This window comes from Pygocentrus nattereri, chromosome 14 (genome assembly GCF_015220715.1).
Source record: "Pygocentrus nattereri isolate fPygNat1 chromosome 14, fPygNat1.pri, whole genome shotgun sequence".
NCBI classification, from domain to species: domain Eukaryota; kingdom Metazoa; phylum Chordata; class Actinopteri; order Characiformes; family Serrasalmidae; genus Pygocentrus; species Pygocentrus nattereri.
The window spans coordinates 22,234,464-22,253,889 of record NC_051224.1 but is presented as its reverse complement, the minus strand read 5'-3'; the positions used below and the strand labels follow the sequence as shown (position 1 = coordinate 22,253,889).

Below are 19,426 nucleotides of genomic sequence, written 5' to 3'. Positions count from 1 at the left end.
GTAGCCGTGTTGTGAGAGAAGCCTGATGTATAATGCAATTCAGTGCTACTTTAGACATTCACACTTTGCCTCTCGTGCAACATTCTCACTGCAGGTCACACGGCTCTGTAAACTCCACTGCCCATCGCTGAATAGCATTCCTTACCTATAAAGCATTGAAGGGGAACTCCAGCCAAAATGAAAAATGTACGCATCACTACATCTGCTCTAAATATGCCTATCTGCCCTCTACCGCTGGTCCACAATAGCTCTGAGAGTGAGAATTCCTTGTTTAAAGACAGGAAAATACCCCTTCTGATGATGTATCTTGAAGGTGTGAGAAACTTTTTAAAAAATGACAAGCGCTTTAGGGCAGACGCTTTAGGGCAGACGCTTGAGGGCAGACGCTTGAGGGCAGACGCTTTAGGGCAGACGCTTTAGGGCAGACGCTTGAGGGCAGACGCTTGAGGGCAGAGTGTTTAAAAGGTTTTTTTTTCCCCTGCTTTGTTTTGAGCAAGGTTGAAAATTCACTTATATTACCACTATATGATTTATGGCAACAGGGAATCATCATCAGTTTCATTTGTATGGTGCCTGGTCTGCAGAGGAGATACCTGAGCTATTATTAATGGATAAGGGTACATGTAAACGTGGCTACTGAGTGTAATGGGTAGCCAGTGAAGACAGGGGTGATGTGGTCAGTCTTCTTTGAAAAGCAGCAGCATTTTAGTGCGGTCTTAACAACAGAACTGATGTGAATGTCAAATCAGCGTGGAGGATCAATGCCTTCGAGCTGATTAAAAGCACCTCAGTTTTGCTAGCATTCAGTCAGCATAATACAGTGAGAATCATAACTGTGACAACCTTAACAACTTAAAAAAGTCAGTGTATGAAGGGAGGGGAACCGGAAAAGGCTGAATAGTTCAATGAGCTTATGAATGGAACAATCGTTGACAGTACAATAGGTTACAGTAATAATTGTTAATAACATCATCATCTCATGATGTTAACATTGCACGTCCACACTGAGTATAGTCCACCAACTAAAAATATCCAGCCAACATCCTGTGGGCAGCGTCCTGTGATCACTGATGAAGGACTAGAGGATGACCAACACAAACTGTGCAGCAGCAGATGAGCTATCGTCTCTGACTTTACATCTACAAGGTGGACCGACAAGATAGGAATGTCTAATAGAGTGGACAGTGTCAAGTTAGGATGTGAGACCAGGTGTCCAGTGTCAAGTTATGAGAGTGACCTACCTTCGCTCTGGACCTTCCTCAGGGTCACTGAGGGTGTGGAGATGGCCGAGGCACGGAAGTTAGCGGGCAGCGTCTCTGCTGAGTCGGAGGTCACCCCTCTCAGGTCCTTCTCCCTGAACATCTTCCTCCAGGATGGGGAGCGAGTAAAGGTCTTCGTGCCATCCTGCGAAAGAGGAAGTCATATTTAGTAACCCTTTATGCAAAACTAAGATCTGACCACACCACCTGACTGGCTGAAAAGTTTGTGTTGCTACATCTGATTACTGCATTGTTTCTACACGATATACACTATGTTGCCAAAAGTATTCACTCAACCATCTAAATCATTGAATTCAGGTGTTCCAATCACTTCCATGGCCACAGGTGTATAAAACCAGGCACCTAGACCTGCAGACTGCTTCTACAAACATTAGTGAAAGAATGAGTCGCTCTCAGGAGCTCAGTGAATTCGAGTGTGGTACCGTGACGCCACCTGTGCAACAAGTCCAGTCATGAAATTTCCTCACTACTAAATATTCCACAGTTAACTGTCAGTGGTATTAGAACAAAGTGACAGCAACTCAGTCATGAATATAAGCTGAAGCGCATAGTGCGCAGAGGTCACAAACTTTCTGCAGAGTCAATCACTACAGACTTCCAAACTTCATGTGGCCTTCAGATTAGCTCAAGAACAGCGTATAGAGTTTCATGGAATCACGTTTCTCCATCTGGCAATCCAATGGACGAGTCTGGGTTTGAAGGCTGCCAAGGGAACAGTACTTATCTGACTGCACTGTGCCAAGTGTAACGTTTTGTGGATGGGGGATTATGGTGTTGGGCTGTTTTTCAGGAGTTGGGCTCAGCCCCTTAGTTCCAGTGAAAGGAACTCTTAATGCTTCAGCAGACCAAGAGATTTTGGACGATTTCATGCTCCCAACTTCGTGGGAACAGTTTGGGGACGGCCCCTTCGTGTTCTAACATGACTGAGCACCAGTGCACAAAGCAAGGTCCATAAAGACAGAGTCCTAAACTCAACCCGAGAGAACACCTTTGGGATGAATTAGAGCGGAGACTGCAAGCCAGGCCTTCTCGTCCAACATCAGTGTCTGACCTCACAAATACGCTTCTGGAAGAATGGTCAAAGATTCCCATAAACACTCCCAAACCTTGTGGAAAGCCTTCCCAAAAGAGTTGAAGCTGTTATAGCTACAAAGGGTGGGCCGACATTGTATTAAACCCTATAGATTAGGAATGGGACGTCACTCAATTTATATGCGTGTGAAGGCAGACAACCAAATACTTTTGGCTAAATAGTGTATATATAGATCCACTGACCATCAGCTGCTAAGTGACATTAATATTCTCTGTTCTTGGCCGTTTTGGAACTACTTTTTATGGCAGAAGATATCATCAGTACTAAAATGTGAAAAGGCTTCTCTCTTTTTCTTTCTTTGCAAAACTGTACAACCCCAGTTCCATTGAAGTTGGGACTTTGTGTAAAACATAAATAAAAACAGAATACAATGATTTGCAAATCCTTTTCAATCTATATTCAATTGATTACACTACAAAGGCAAGATATTTAATGTTCAAATGGATAAACTTTATTGTTTTTTTGCAAATATTCCCTCATTTTGAATTTGACGCCTGCAATATGTTCCAAAGAAGTTGGGACAGGGGCAACAAAATACTGGGAAAGTTGAGGAATGCTCAAAAAACACCTGTTTGCAACATTCCACAGGTGAACAGGTTAATTGGAAACAGTTGTGTGTCATGATTGGTTATAAAGGGAGCATCCCTGAAAGGCTCAGTCATTCACAAGCAAGGATGGGGTGAGGTTCACCACTTTGTGAACAACTGCATGAGGAAATAGTCCAACAGTTTAAGAACATTTGTCAATGTGCAATTGCAAGGAATTTAGGTATTTCATCATCTACAGTCCATAATATCATCAAAAGATTCAGAGAATCTGGAGAAATCTCTGCAAGTAAGCAGCAAGGCAGAAAACCAACACTGAATGCCCGTGACCTTCGATCCCTCAGGCGGCACTGTATTAAAAACAGACATCATTCTGTAACGGATATTCCCACATGGGCTCAGGAACACTTAAGAGAACCACTGTCAGTGAACACAGTCCGTCGCTCCGTCTACAAGTGCAAGTTAAATCTCTGCCATGCAAAGCGGAAGCCAGATATCAACAACACCCAGAAACGCTGCCGACTTCTCTGGGCCCGAGCTCATCTGAGATGGACTGACACAAAGTGGAAAAGTGTCCTGTGGTCTGACGAGTCCACATTTCAGATTGTTTTTGGAAATCATTGACGTGTCCTTCGGACCAAAGAGGAAAAGGACTGTCCAGATTGTTATCAGCGCAAAGTTCAAAAGCCAGCATCTCTGATGGTATTGGGGTGTGTTAGTGCCCATGGCATGGGTAACTTGCACATCTGTGAAGGCAGCATTAATGCTGAAAGGTACATACAGGTTTTGGAGCAACATCTGCTGCCATCCAAGCAACGCCTTTTTCAGGGACATCCTGCTTATTTCAGCAAGACAATGCCAAGCCACATTCTGCACGTGTTACAACAGCGTGGCTTCGTAGTAAAAGAGTGCGGGTACTAGACTGGGCTGCCTGCAGTCCAGACCTGTCTCCCATTGAAAATGTGTGGCGCATTATGAAGCGCAAAATACGACAACGGAGACCCCGGACTGTTGAGCAACTGAAGTTGTACTCAAGCAAGAATGGGAAAGAATTCCACCTACAAAGCTTCAACAATTAGTGTCCTCAGTTCCCAAACGCTTATTGAGTGCTGTTAAAAGGAAAGGTGATGTAACACAGTGGTAAACACGCCCCTGTCCCAGCTTCTTTGGAACGTGTTGCAGGCATCAAATTCAAAATGAGTGAATATTTGCAAAAAACAATAAAGTTTATCCGTTTGAACATTAAATATCTTGTCTTTATAGTGTATTCAATTGAATATAGGTTTTACACAACGTCCCAACTTCATTGGAATTGGGGTTGTAGTATAAAAGCAACAGAACACTGGAAGTTGTGAGGAATGCAGAATAATTACTTAATAATTAATACTGTGATGATCAACTGCAGCCAGATCACAGCTGTGATGATATTCATCATAAAACACACTTTGTGTTCAATTCACAGTGTAGAATTAATTTCATTAATTTTGTCTCATCACAGTTTCTGCTGCTTCAAGCCTATAGGTGGATGAATGACAAAGAAAAAGATGTAAAGATATATGGACATTTAAGACACAGTCTCCTGAAAACGCTATGATTAGAAGATTAGCTTGATTGGTGGACTGAAACCATGTAACCTACATGTATTTCAAGAAAGTTCCAATGACATTTTACAAAAACTAATGAAAATAGCTACCAAAACCTAAATAATAAAAGCATAAATATATATGTAGCTGAAGTTGGACAGCTAACAAGCAGCAAAGCACAGCTATAATCAGCTGCTGGACCTGCTGGCGTTCGGCTCACTGGCTAAGCTTAAACCACACATTGCTATATGTACTACACTAGTGAGTACTGTTCTGTTTTTTACATAGTATTTAGTGATAGTCTGCAGTTTGGGATGTAACAGAAGTAGCGCAATGGGAAATCTCAGCTTTCAGCTTTCATTTGCTATATCTACAGCAACCAATCAAATAACATCAAGGCAATACACTCAAATAAATTGAAATGTTTTAAAATACCCATTTTTATTTTTAAAAGAGTATTTTTACTAGAGCAGTTATAGCTTTGTTATAACAAACTGCCTAATGCAGCTAAAAAGTAATGTAATAAGTACCCTGCTAATTAGCAGAACCTCCTAGCTGAACCTCCTAAGGTTCTTTCTGCAGTAAACATTCACCTTGTTCTGAAGGTCCCCTAGAGGCCATTACATCAGGGGAATGAAAATGGGTTAAGATGTGTTAAATTAATATTACTATGTTTAACACCTTCCTCCATAACTCTGTTTTCAGATTAACTAGGACTCTGTTGTCTCTGTGTGAAAGGTTGAGCTGCTAGTGAGCAAGGAGGAGTGACGGGGACGGCTGAGAACCCCCTGCTCTGAAAATTATTCACACAGCTCCACAAAAACAGCTATGCTGAGGAGAAACAGAACTGATAGAACAAGACTGTTATAAATGGTGATGTGTTTGCTCACATAAACAAAATCCGGTTCACTTCCATTTTTGTGAATTATTTAAATTTCCTTTCAAATATATTCCATTAACATCACTGAAGAACAAAATGGACTGTTCAACTGAAGAAGCTCCAAAACAGGCAAGAATTGTATTTTATAGCTGCAGTGAGAAGGGGTTGAAGCAGCCCCTTCATTACTGTGCAAATCTAAATATTGAAAGGTCAGTGCTTCATTAACCAGCAGCCCTGCCAACGCCCACCTCATCCGGCCTCCTCTCGGTTCCCATCGCAATCAGGGAATTGTATTCCTTCTCCAGGAGTTGTCGTGCCTGAAAAATGGAACAGATATTTTACTCTAGACTCAGTTTCATTGAGCCATGTTTGATGTACAGGTCAGGTATCTACGGTAATTCTCGTCTAGATGTTTACCTGTGTGTTCTGATTGGGTATCTGCAGGAGCAGGGCCAGGTCGGTATAGTCGAACGTGTCATCGAGGGCCAGCAAGGCGCCGTGGACGCCGCTCTCGGTCAGATTATCAGCGTACTCTTTCAGCCCGATACTCTGCACCCAGCACATCACCCGCTCATTTGACCACACCATCACATCTGCATGGGAGAAAAAGCAATGAATTTATTTTCAACAATATGTCTTTAACCCCTTAAATGGCCAAAGGTCTATTACACACTTCTATAAACTATAAAACAGTTCAACCAGTTTGCACTGAAGTCCCTGTAGTTACTGAACACTCACTGTAACAGTAACCCTAAATATAACCTAAAACCTAAAACTAAAGCCTAAACCTCACTCTAAATCTAACACTGTTAAGAATTGTTTGAATTTCAATACATACTTTATAACTAACTGCAGCATTTATAGGTTATCTATTATAAGTGGCAACCTGAATTGATGTGGTTTTATTGTTCATGTTTAACTTCTATAGCTCTCTCTCTCTCTCTCTCTCTCTCTCTCTATATATATATATATATATATATATACACTGCTCAAAAAAATAAAGGGAACACTTAAACAACACAATATAACTCCAAGTAAATCAAACATCTGTGAAATCAAACTGTCCACTTAGAAAGCAACACTGACTGACAATCAATTTCACAGCTGTTGTGCAAATTGAATAGACAACAGGTGGAAATTATTGGCAATTAGCAAGACACACTCAATAAAGGAGTGGTTCTGCAGGTGGGGACCACAGACCACTTCTCAGTACCTTTCTGCTTTCTGGCTGATGTTTTGGTCACTTTTGAATGTTGGTGGTGCTTTCACACTCGTGGTGGCATGAGACGGACTCTACAACCCACACAAGTGGCTCAGGTAGCGCAGCTCATCCAGGATGGCACATCAATGCGAGCTGTGGCAAGAAGGTTTGCTGTGTCTGTCAGCGTAGTGTCCAGAGATTGGCAAATTCGCCACTGGCGCCCTGTGCTCTTCACAGATGAAAGCAGTTTCACACTGAGCACATGTGACAGACGTGACAGAGTCTGGAGACACCATGGAGAGCGATCTGCTGCCTGCAACATCCTTCAGCATGACCGGTTTGGCAGTGGGTCAGTAATGGTGTGGGGTGGCATTTCTTTGGAGGGCCGCACAGCCCTCCATGTGCTCACCAGAGGTAGCCTGACTGCCATTAGGTACCGAGAGGAGATCCTCAGACCCCTTGTGAGACCTTATGCTGGTGTGGTTGGCCCTGGGTTCCTCCTAATGCAGGACAATGCTAGACCTCATGTGGCTGGAGTGTGTCAGCAGTTCCTGCAAGATGAAGGTATTGAAGCTATGGACTGGCCCGCCCGTTCCCCAGACCTGAATCTGATTGAGCACATCTGGGACATCGTGTCTCGCTCCATCCATCAACGCCACGTTGCACCACAGACTGTCCAGGAGTTGGCGGATGGTTTAGTCCAGCTCTTTGAGGAGATCCCTCAGGAGACCATCCGCCACCTCATCAGGAGCATGCCCAGGCGTTGTAGGGAGGTCATACAAGCACGTGGAGGCCACACACACAACACTGAGCCTCATTTTGACTTGTTTTAAGGACATTACATCAAAGTTGATCAGCCTGTAGTGTGTTTTTCCACTTTAATTTTGTGTGTGACTCCAAATCCAGGCCTCCATTGGTTAATAAATTTGATTTCCATTGATGATTTTTGTGTGATTTTGTTGTCGGCACATTCAACTTTGTACAGAACAAAGTATTCAATGAGAATATTTCATTGATTCAGATCTAGGATGTGTTATTAGAGTGTTCCCTTCCATTATCAATAATCAATGTAAATCTGTAACTTGGATTCTTGGAAATCTGAAATCATTCTCACCAGGCAGAGATAATAAAAGTCACCTGTTTTCTTCTCGGTTTCTGGCAGCAGTATATCAAAATAATATCTAAGCATCTCTACATTATGACATTTTCTCAAAATATTGACTGCATATTTAAAAATCATGACTTATTTTCATGAAATGCTGACCTAGTACCACATAATTCCTATTATCACATAATTCATCATTTAATCGAAAAAAAAAACCCACAATATCTCAAAATAAAAACTATTTTGAAGGGATTTCTCGAAATAAGGAGATATTGAGATTTAAAAATTCTGACATACTGCTGAGAAAAAACTGTAGGAGATGCTTTTGTTCTCTACCTGTCTGGAGCGAGTTTCCACAGTAACTTCACCTGTAACACATACTGCGTCTGTAGGATTCTCAGGTTATGTTTGTATGGAGTTTTTTGGCAAAAGTAACACATGAATGCACGGCTGAAATCAGTGAACGCAGTGATGAGATGATAATTTTATTAACTGCAAATCTATAATGAATAACGAATTTGCAGTTCATAAAATTACGCATCACTGTGTTCATTGATCGCTTTGGACAGAAAATGAACTCTACATTCGTTCTTCGTCACTCCAGAGCAGCGTAAACAAGGTCACCTGGCTCGTTCTCAGCACTGCTGGAGAAGAGTGCAGTGAAATCGGAGCAGCGCTGCAGATGCACGCTAGTCATTACTCTGAGCTTACATAAGAACACATGTTGTTGCCTATAGACTTCTTGTCTACTTCCTGATTCGAGGCCTGTGGGCAGTAAGGTGGGAATCACCTCCTGACTAGACTTGTTCTGGACTAGGAAAGATGCCAAAATGATAAAAGCACGCAAAAGAGGACATTCCTGGAAACGTGTGTGCTTCGCCCGAGGTTTGTGTTACATACTGCATTTTCACCATGACGACGCTTTAAATAGAAAATCACGATTATGTGATAACATTGATTTTTCAAAGGGTTTACTCACTGCCTACCTGCCCGCCCACCCTCACCACAAACACACAGCATATAGAAACACCCTCAGCAGGTATGCAGTAGGTGTACGAACATTTTACACGGTTAACAACAAAGTGTTTCATAACAGACTTCATACATATCTCTTTTGATAGCAGTAATTAAAGTGCTTAAGACTTCTCCTCTTTATGAGACTCTGGTTCTCTGTTTACGTTATTCTTATTATGGTTATAGAAACAATATTTAAATATTTCAACACTAGGGTTTCAGTCATGTGATGTTTCTGTTGTGGCTGCCATATCTGCGAGTGAATTTCTGGCTTTGCTGCTTCGCACGGACATAACTAGTCGTGAAAGAAGGCTAAAATTACTCTCCTTACAATGGAAGAGAGAAAAAGGTAAAGGGTAAAGGATCCCATGGTAGAGGAGATAAACTCTGTCATCATCATAGGAGGGTAACTACATCAGCTAATTAACACAGACATGGGCAACGCTAGCCTTTAGCTAAGGTAGGTGGTTGGGATAGTGTAGTGGTTAACACCTCTGCCTTCTACACTGTAGACTGGGGTTCAATCCCCACCTGGGCAAACACCCTACACTATACCAATAAGAGTCCTTGGGCAAGACTCCTAACACTGCCTTGGCCTACCTATGTAAAATGATCAAATTGTAAGTCGCTCTGGATAAGAGCATCAGCCAAATGCTGTAGATAACTTCAGCTAATGCTAACAGTCAAGAGATAAACAGTCGCCCCCCCTAACGGAGCTGCAAACAGCTGGTATCACTTCTCTCTCTGTTTCTGGAGATTTAAATGACATTTGAAGGGAGAAACATAAACGTTAAACATCAGGCTGAATGTCGTGGGTATATGTCCATTAACATCTCCTGTTATACAGTGGGTTGCAAAAGTATTCAGCCCCCTTGAACTTTTCAACCTTTTGCCACATTTCAGGCTTCAAACATAAAGATATGAAATTGACATTTTTTGTGAAGAGTCAACAACAAGTGGGACACAATCGTGAAGTGGAACGAAATTTGTTGGATATTTTAAACTTTTTTTAGAAATAAAAAACTGAAAAGTGGGGCGTGCAATATTATTCAGCCCCCTTGCTTTAATACTTTGTAGCGCCACCTTTTGCTGTGATTACAGCTGCAAGTGGCTTGGGGTACGTCTCTGTCAGTCTTGCACATCGAGAGACTGAAATTTTTGCCCATTCTTCCTTGCAAAACAGCTCGAGCTCAGTGAAGTTGGATGGAGAGCGTTTGTGAACAGCAGTTTTCAGCTCTTTCCACAGATTCTCGATTGGATTCAGGTCTGGACTTTGACTTGGCCGTTCTAACACCTGGATACGTTTATTTGTGAACCATTCCATTGTAGATGTTGCTTTATGTTTTGGATCATTGTCTTGTTGGAAGATAAATCTCCGTCCCAGTCTCAGGTCTTTTGCAGACTCCAACAGGTTTTCTTCCAGAATGGTCCTGTATTTGGCTCCATCCATCTTCCCATCAATATTAACCATCTTCCCTGTCCCTGCTGAAGAAAAGCAGGCCCAAACCATGATGCTGCCACCACCATGTTTGACAGTGGGGATGGTGTGTTCAGGGTGATGAGCTGTATTGCTTTTACGCCAAACATAAGTTCGATTTTGGTTTCATCTGACCAGAGCACCTTCTTCCACATGTTTGGTGTGTCTCCCAGGTGGCTTGTGGCAAACATTAAATGAGACTTTTTATGGATATCTTTGAGAAATGGCTTTTTCTTGCCACTCTTCCATAAAGCCCAGATTTGTGCAGTGTACCACTGATCGTTGTCCTATGGACAAAGTCTCCCACCTCAGCTGTAGATCTCTGCAGTTCATCCAGAGTGATCATGGGCCTCTTGGCTGCATCTATGATCAGTCTTCTCCTTGTTTGAGCTGAAAGTTTAGAGGGACGGCCGGGTCTTGGTAGATTTGCAGTGGTCTGATGCTCCTTCCATTTCAATATGATCGCTTGCACAGTGCTCCTTGAGATGTTTAAAGCTTGGGAAATCTTTTTCTATCCAAATCCGGCTTTAAACCTCTCCACAACAGTATCTCGGACCTGCCTGGTGTGTTCCTTGGTCTTCATGATGCTCTCTGCGCTTTAAACAGAACTCTGAGACTATCACAGAGCAGGTGCATTTATACGGAGACTTGATTACACACAGGTGGATTCTATTTATCATCATCAGTCATTTAGGTCAACATTGGATCATTCAGAGATCCTCACTGAACTTCTGGAGTGAGTTTGCTGCACTGAAAGTAAAGGGGCCGAATAATATTGCACGCCCCACTTTTCAGTTTTTTATTTCTAAAAAAAGTTTAAAATATCCAATAAATTTCGTTCCACTTCACAATTGTGTCCCACTTGTTGTTGATTCTTCACAAAAAATTACAATTTCATATCTTTATGTTTGAAGCCTGAAATGTGGCAAAAGGTTGAAAAGTTCAAGGGGGCTGAATACTTTTGCAACCCACTGTATATTCAGAAAGGAGAGCTCAATTCTAAACACATTTTACAGTCACTGGCGTTGTATGAATGTGGTGTAACACCAGTGATGGTGACTCCAGTGACTTTCCAGTGACATTAAAACTGAGGATTTTGTAAATTGTTCACTTATTGGCCATCAGGTGACCGTGTACAACTATTTATAATTAGTAATAAGAAAAGACTTTAGTAATAATCTGTAATCAGTAATAAAAAAAGATTTACTGCATTGATTTGATAAAATTAATTATCCGGTCATTAAAGCATCTAACACCTGTGATGCATAGAAGTTCTGAGCCGCCTGGTAAACAAAATTAATTAATTATTAATAAATAAATGAAATATAGTGAGCGAGTGTGACTCGCCTTCTCAGGCCTTGAGACGCTTCCTCTCTTATGAGCCTCAACCCAAAGATGCAGTTTAATAAAGCTGAAAATACTGTGTTAAAATGTAAAATAAGAGTCCTGATAAGAGTCACCAATGGCCAAAATCTCTGAGACAAATTCATTTTTAAAATAAAATACATATTTAAAAATGTATTAGAATGTTTCATCTTTTTAAGCCCTGCAACCTTTGTGACATGGTGTCCCAATGCTAATAGAGAATAACCCAGTTACGTTGCCATTAATATTACAGCTGCACAAAATCAAATTCCACTGATTTCTCCAAAATTCTACATAAGTAAATGGTTCATATCAACAGAGTGGTTTAGAGGGGTTTGGTGTGAAACACTCTGTTCTAGAGAAACTTACAGAGTCAGAATTGTTCACAGTGGTGGTGACAGGGACCAGACCTCCATCTCTAAAAGCTCCCTCAGAAAATTATTACATAAAATTAGATAGATATACGCTGCCTAGTGTCTGAGACATTGGTTTATGACAATTTTGTGATAAAGTTTTGGCCTATACGGTATTTTAATCCATTCATGGTGGAGGGATACATGCAGGGTGTTGTGAGGCAAAATAGCCCTCGAAGAAAACATTTTATCAGATTTATGACTATTTCCCATCATCAACATGCCATATAAAACTCAGAAGACTCGTGTAGGTTCACTGGTGGTTTGGATAGTAAATGTCTATATTTGTGTTGTAGTCATGGCGACCCCTGGTTCCTATCACCACCACTGTAAAGACATCTGAACGATTTCAGACCAAACCTCTCTGAATGACTCTGTTTACATCTCAAACACTAAATTATTCAGAAATTTTGGAAAATTGGTGGAATTACCTTTTAATATAATCAGGACTTTTACTAGTTTGTTTTATATAACAGGATTAATATAACCTGGGGTTACATTATTATATTACTGGGGTTGTCCTTTAAAATGTTTACCTCTTAGAATTTGCTGTAAACTGCAGCAAAAGTATAGTAATAATGGCTTCTACTGATTAACTGTTCTACAACAGTAGATATACACTCACTGGCCACTTTATTAGGTACTGTTCAGTTGCTTGTTAACACAAATAGCTGATCAGCCCATCACATGGCTGCAACTCAATGCATTTAGGTGTGTAGAGGTGGTCAAGACAACTTGCTAAAGTGCAAACCGAGCATCAGAATGGAGAAGAAAGGGGATTTAAGTGACTTTGAACGTGGCGTGGTTGTTGGTGCCAGGTCTGAGTATTTCAGAAACTGCTGATCTACTGGGATTTTCACGCACAACCATCTCTAGGATTTACAGAGAATGGTCAGAAAAAGAGAAAATGTGCAGTGAGCGGCAGTTGTGTGGACGAAAATGCTTTGTTGATGTGAGAGGTCAGAGGAGAATGGGCAGACTGGTTCGAGTAACTCAAAAAACCAACCAAAATCTCTGAGGAATGTTTCCAACACCTTGTTGAAAGAATGTCATGAAGAATTTAGGCAGTTCTGAAGGCAAAAGGGGGTCCAACCTTTTACTAGCAAGGTGTATCTAACAAAGTGGCTGGTGAGTGTAAATGCAGCTAGCATTGCTAATGTTATTTATAGCAATGCTATACTGTGAGTGCAGTGATCTTACTGAGAAACACACTTTATTCCTAGAGGATACTCTTCGATCTACGTTAGACAGTGTAGCTCCATTAAAAAGCAAAATAGTACGGCAGAAAAAACTCGCCCCGTGGTATAATGATCACACTCGAACTTTAAAACAGACTGCCAGGCAACTAGAGCGAAAATGGCGTCTGACTAAATTAGAAGTGTTCCAGTCCGCCTGGAAGGAGAGCCTTATAGACTATAGAAGAGCCCTTACTGCAGCACGTTCAGCCTATCTCTCCTCTCTCATAGAAAACAATAAGGACAATCCCAGACTACTATTTAGCACAATTTCTAAACTAACAGAGAACAAAAGAGTCACTGAACCCCAGATGCCATCAGCCTATAGCAGCAATGATTTTCTGAATTTCTTTAGTGATAAAATTGAAAAAATTAGACAGAAAATTCTGAACACACAGTTAAATTCCACAAACCTGGTGGCTTATAATTCCAGTCTAGACCCTGAGAATATTAGAGTCACTCCAGATAGGCTGGAATCGTTTACATTACTCCAAGAAAATGAACTAATCAAAATAGTCTCTTCTGCAAAACCATCGACCTGTATTCTGGACCCGATCCCTACAGGTCTACTCAAGGAAATCTTACCAGAAATAACTAAGCCTATTCTGTCAATAATAAACTCCTCTCTTAGCCTCGGATATATCCCAAAAACTTTTAAACTTGCAGTAATTAGACCGCTGATTAAGAAAGCTAACCTCGATCCCTGTGAACTATCAAATTATAGACCCATCTCAAATCTCCCCTTCATATCTAAGATCCTGGAAAAAGTGGTAGCAAAACAATTAAGCCCTTATTTGCATAGGAATAATCTACACGAAAAATTTCAGTCTGGTTTTAGGCCACATCATAGTACAGAAACAGCATTAGTAAAAATTATAAATGATCTTCTATTATTCACGGACCAAGGAAATGTGTCGTTGTTAGTCCTCCTTGACCTTAGTGCAGCATTCGACACAATAGACCACGCTATCCTACTAGATAGACTAGAAAACCTTGTAGGGGTAACAGGAACAGCTCTTTCCTGGTTCAGGTCCTACCTCACCGATCGATATCAGTTTGTTAATGTAAAGGGTGAATCATCTGTTCGTGCAAAAGTAATTTATGGTGTTCCACAAGGCTCTGTTTTAGGACCTATATTATTTACAATATATATGCTACCACTAGGCACCATTATCAGTAAACACGGCATAAATTTCCACTGTTATGCAGTTGACACCCAGTTATATATATCAAGTAAACCGGAAGATAAAATTAAACTTGGCAAGATTGAGGACTGTATAAAAGACATAAAAGATTGGATGTCAAATAATTTTCTGTTACTTAACTCAGATAAAACAGAGGTCCTGCTTCTTGGTTCAAAATTAGCCAGAAACAGACTGTCTAACTCAACACTAAAACTTAACAATCTCTCAGTTTCATCAAGCCTATCTGTCAAAAATCTTGGTGTCATGATAGACGCTGATCTCTCCTTCGACACACATATAACTAATATTACTAGAACAGCTTTCCTGCATCTCCGCAATCTTGCTAAATTAAGAAATTCATTATCTCTACAGGATGCAGAAAAGCTAGTTCATGCATTTATCACTTCAAGGCTAGATTATTGTAATGCTCTGCTGTCTGGATGTCCCAGCAAAAGCCTTAACAAGCTTCAGCTAGTCCAGAACGCTGCAGCCAGAGTCCTCACAAGAACTAGGAAGTTTGACCATATTAGTCCAGTTTTATCAGCCCTGCACTGGTTACCAGTTAAATTTCGCATTGATTATAAAATTCTATTACTGACTTATAAAGCTCTAAACGGGCTCGCCCCTCAGTACCTGAGTGAGCTCCTCTCCCACTATGAACCATCACGCCTACTTAGATCACAAGGTGCTGGCTTACTACTGGTACCTAGAATTAATAAAGCTACATCAGGGGGGAGAGCTTTCTCATACAAAGCCCCCCAGCTCTGGAATAATCTTCCTGCCAATGTTCGGGAATCAGACACAGCCCCAATCTTTAAGTCTAGGCTAAAAACTTATTTGTACAGTCAAGCATTTGGTGACTAGTCTTCCCTGTCAGGTCTAGACCTGCTGGAGTCTACATTCTACGCTCTGTTTTACTGTAATCTGTGGTCAGCCACTCTTTACAGTACTAACTCTGTTTTTTCTTCTCCTTTCTCTGCCGAGCTGATCAGCTGCCCATCCTGTGCGCCTGATGCTGTTGCCTCTACTGCCTTGATTGGTGCCGCTGCTCACCAGCCTTCTGGACCGGTTTGACCACCACTGAGCTTCTTGCTGTACAGCGCTGTGCAGTCCTCACCCTCGGATCTTTCTTTTCCCACTTTACTATATCGACCATAGGAGGATGGGTTCCCCTTCTGAGTCTTGGTTCCTCTCAAGGTTTCTTCCTCTTTTAGGGAGTTTTTCCTTGCCACCGTCGCCGCTGGCTTGCTCATGGGGCCTCGGACCCGGATTTTCTTTCTTCTTTTCTCTTCTCTCTGTAATACTGATTGTTCTGTAAAGCTGCTTTGTGACAACACCTGTTGTAAAAAGCGCTATATAAATAAATTTTGCTTGCTTGCTTGCTACTTTAACTCTGAATCTCTGATCGAGAGACAAATCTGGCACGTAAAGAACACGTAACATGCTGTTGTTTCTGTGGTCAAACGAGAACTGGCCGGCAGCAGCACTAATAACGCACACTTCATTATAATGAATAATTGCCTTCCAGCCTCCCTTCCGTTCTCTCTACTCTCCACATCCGGCTGGGATCAGACATCAGATGTTTCAAATTGTACTTCTCAAGTGGTTCCTCTGTGGAGTTTCCTGCGCGATGCAGTGACTCAGCGGCTACGGGCTGCATATCAGCTTACGCAGACAATAGTACATATGAAAAAGCTTATAGGTTTGGGCGTGACGGAAGTCAGCATACATTTCCTGAATCAATCACCATTTCAGACGGCCATTGTGGTTCCTGAATCAACTCACATGAGCATACATCATGTGATTACTCCAAAATGCCCAAATCAAGCACAGCAGCTTCCAGAGACTCGCAACATGCAATATCAACCTTTAACGCTGGTTTAATTTACTTCTGTAAAACCTATGGTAACTCTTTATTTAAAGGCTACCTACATAGGGAATTCATAACACGTGTACACTCTGAACAACATATTTACAAAGCAGCATTTGAGTATTTATGAACAGCTTATGCCAGTAATCACAAGATGCCATAAGATGTCCTGTGAAGTAAATTGTATTTGAAAAGTCTCAAACTAAAGTGATGAACATTTCACTGCTGTTGGAACAAAACCTTGTATCTTCAAAATGGTAACTTTACAGGAGAAGCAAAAAACGTACTCTACTTTTAATGTAAATCAATGGAACCAGACTTTTTCCAAGTCATTTTGGGCTGTTTCTTTTGGTCCATTCATCATGAAATTTACACACAATGTAAAGGCCAACAGGAATGTCAAATTACGCCTGAAAAACAACAAAAACTGAGATACAAGGTTTTGCTCAGACAGCACCGATTTACTCCATTAATAAAACAATAATAAATGAATTAGTACCCTATGTTCCTACTTAAGCAACTGAAATAAGGCAGAGACCTAATTAAGAACACCATATATCAGTCCAGGGTGCATCCAGTGAATGCTGGCGTGGCTGGTTGACTGAATTAATGGAGAAATGGATGTTCTTGCTAGTTCACTTGCTAGTCAGCTTTCTCTGACCTCAACAATATTATGAAAGCTGTGTGAGCAGGACAAACCGCGTCAGCCTTATTATTGGTGAGGATGCTGCTTTCGCACCTGTGACCCAACATTAGGACCACTGTATGTCTGCAGTGACAGCAGAGGAGGGTAAAGTTCAGCTCCTCACTGCTGGGCTTTAGTTACATTTAGGGCATCAAATGCCTTCAAAGAGGGGGGCAATTATTTATTATCACCCACCCCTTATTATTTATTATCACCTTAAATGGAGCAGCAGTTACATTCTGGCCCTTCAGATGTCAGAAGTGCTGGACTATTTAAAGTGGAACGGGAAATTTATATAGCTAGCTACCGAGACATTAGCATACTAATAGCAATTTTTTATGCTTGCTGTAAAGAAAAACAACCATAATACACTGAAACATTATTAAACTAAGATAATAGTAATGTTATCGTAATTTTTAACAGATAAAATTCTCATATTTATGTGTCTTTGGTTTCTTGTTCAGCCATCTTGCCAGTTTTTCTTTTTTCTCATAACACTGTTTGTGTGTCTCTAAATAAACCTCAGTTTGGAGGGCCATATAGCCCTAACACTTCACCCTAACCCTCTATCTCAACAAGAATCGGGACACCCTACTACTAGGTATGAACAAAACGGAGGGCTAAGGGATAAGTGGTAGAGGCGAGTAGTGAAATGGGACTGGGCCATAGGCTCCCTGGGGCTTAAAAGGAAAGCCAGACTACCAGTGCAAAAGCATGTTTTTGTCAGATTTGGACCGGATTATTCACAATTTATACAAAGAGAAAAGTCAAGAAAAGGAAACGCGATTTATAGATAAAGAGATTGGGGATACGACACCTTTATTTTGGTGCTGGCTCTCATCTCTCCTCCTCTCCAGCTCCTTCCGGTCATAGTTCAACCTCTTCAGACACATGATGCCATAATGCAGGCTCACCCTGGAGGTCAAAAGGTTAGAAAGGTCAAAAAAGGGGCAGGAATTAACTGAGGTCATTAAAGCTTTCTACCTTGACAGAGTATTCTGTAGCTAACTCCAGGCACAGTAGAAGTTGAGACCTGAACAATGAGATCGCTCAATGAGCAGCAAATCCCCCAAAGCAGGTTTCAGAGTCAGTACTGTTCTCACGCCACACCTGCACAAGAGGGTGGGAGAGAGTCTGCGAGAGTGACAGAGAAGTGGAGGAAGGGGGACACGAATAGTGAAACAACATGTAGGGCTGAGCAACAAGGCAATGTAGTCATATAGCCTGATGCTGATTCTTGACAAGTGATAACTGCCCATGTTGGGAACTGTTAGAAAACTAGTCAGGCCTTATTTAAGCCCAGGTAAATCAGGGAATCGTCAATGCAGTCAAATACTTGTAGTGAAACTTGGTATCAGGGAGGGTGTCTGGCATGGCTGAGCGAAAGAGTGTCCATGACAGGTGGGTGTGGTGAGAGGGGGACACAAAATATGATATTGTTAGTTAATATCCCTTTCCCCACTCATTGGTGCACGGTGACGTCATCGACACTTAAGAGGCTTTAGAAGCAAAAGTCGGTAACACTTTCTATGAATGCCACATCTATAAACACATTCATAACATGTTATACTGCATTCATAAGGCATCATAAACATGGCTACAAATATTTATAAAAATGCATTACATAATAAGACAGGCTTATTATGCATTCTGAATTGTTAGCATAATGCATTATAAGTACTGTTCATAACAAACTGTAAGAGCTCATAAGTTGTATTAGTCTGCTCTAAGTAAAGTGAAGCGTACTATACTAAAGCCTCCTCTAGTGTTAAGAGTGAGGCTTCAAGTTGAAGTATTTACTGAAGGATTTACTGAAACACTAAAACATACACAATAAAGCTTATTACGGGTTTCAAATAACAGATTTTAAACTACTGCCATCTACCCACTGTGGGAAGGTCAATGTACACCACCGTTAGCTTGGCACTAACTTAACACTGCATATCCAATAGAAAGCTAGCAGAGATCAGCATTACTGTACTGTAGTGTTACAGAGTGAAGGTTTCTAGCGCTTGACGTTAGAACCAGTGAGGGAACAAATTACAATGACAGCGCTCTACTATCTCGCCTCTCCCTCTCCAGGCCTTCACTCCACAGTGACTTCACGCTCAGTGTGATGTCAGAGGGGGTTCAGGGGAGGGGCTCATGCTGTGATGTAATGTAATATTTAAAGTGAGTGGCCTGGGTTAGTAAAGCACATTGTAGCAATGATTCTAGGCTGGACAGCCTGTTTGGAGTATCTGAATATTCAGGATTGAAGCCCTGAAGATGCAGCCCTAACAGCACCAGCGCTGGTTCTGGTTTGTAACATTAAATCAGATTTATGCAATATTTTATTCTCTTTTACTGTTATTGACCAAAGATTGTTAAAACAATGTATTAGCACACAGCACTACTCACCTATGGTAATTTTGCCATTTGGATTTTCCAACTTGCAACATCTTTTTCTATACAGTGTAAGTGTTCTAATATGCTTAAACAGAAGGAAAATATCTA

At 41.2% G+C, this 19,426-nt stretch overlaps 1 protein-coding gene across 1 annotated transcript in view; it reads right to left on the bottom strand.

Annotated features, from left to right (window-relative positions):
• ppfia3 (PTPRF interacting protein alpha 3) overlaps nt 1-19,426 on the bottom strand; it is an 85,102-nt gene that overhangs the window by 3,153 nt on the left and 62,523 nt on the right. Inside the window, exons 27-30 of the mRNA XM_037544869.1 lie at nt 17,748-17,845; nt 5,799-5,974; nt 5,630-5,698; nt 1,242-1,404 (exon numbers count right to left, since the gene is read on the bottom strand). Coding sequence (XP_037400766.1) covers nt 1,242-1,404; nt 5,630-5,698; nt 5,799-5,974; nt 17,748-17,845 — 506 coding nt within the window. The remainder of the gene's footprint in view (nt 1-1,241; nt 1,405-5,629; nt 5,699-5,798; nt 5,975-17,747; nt 17,846-19,426) is intronic.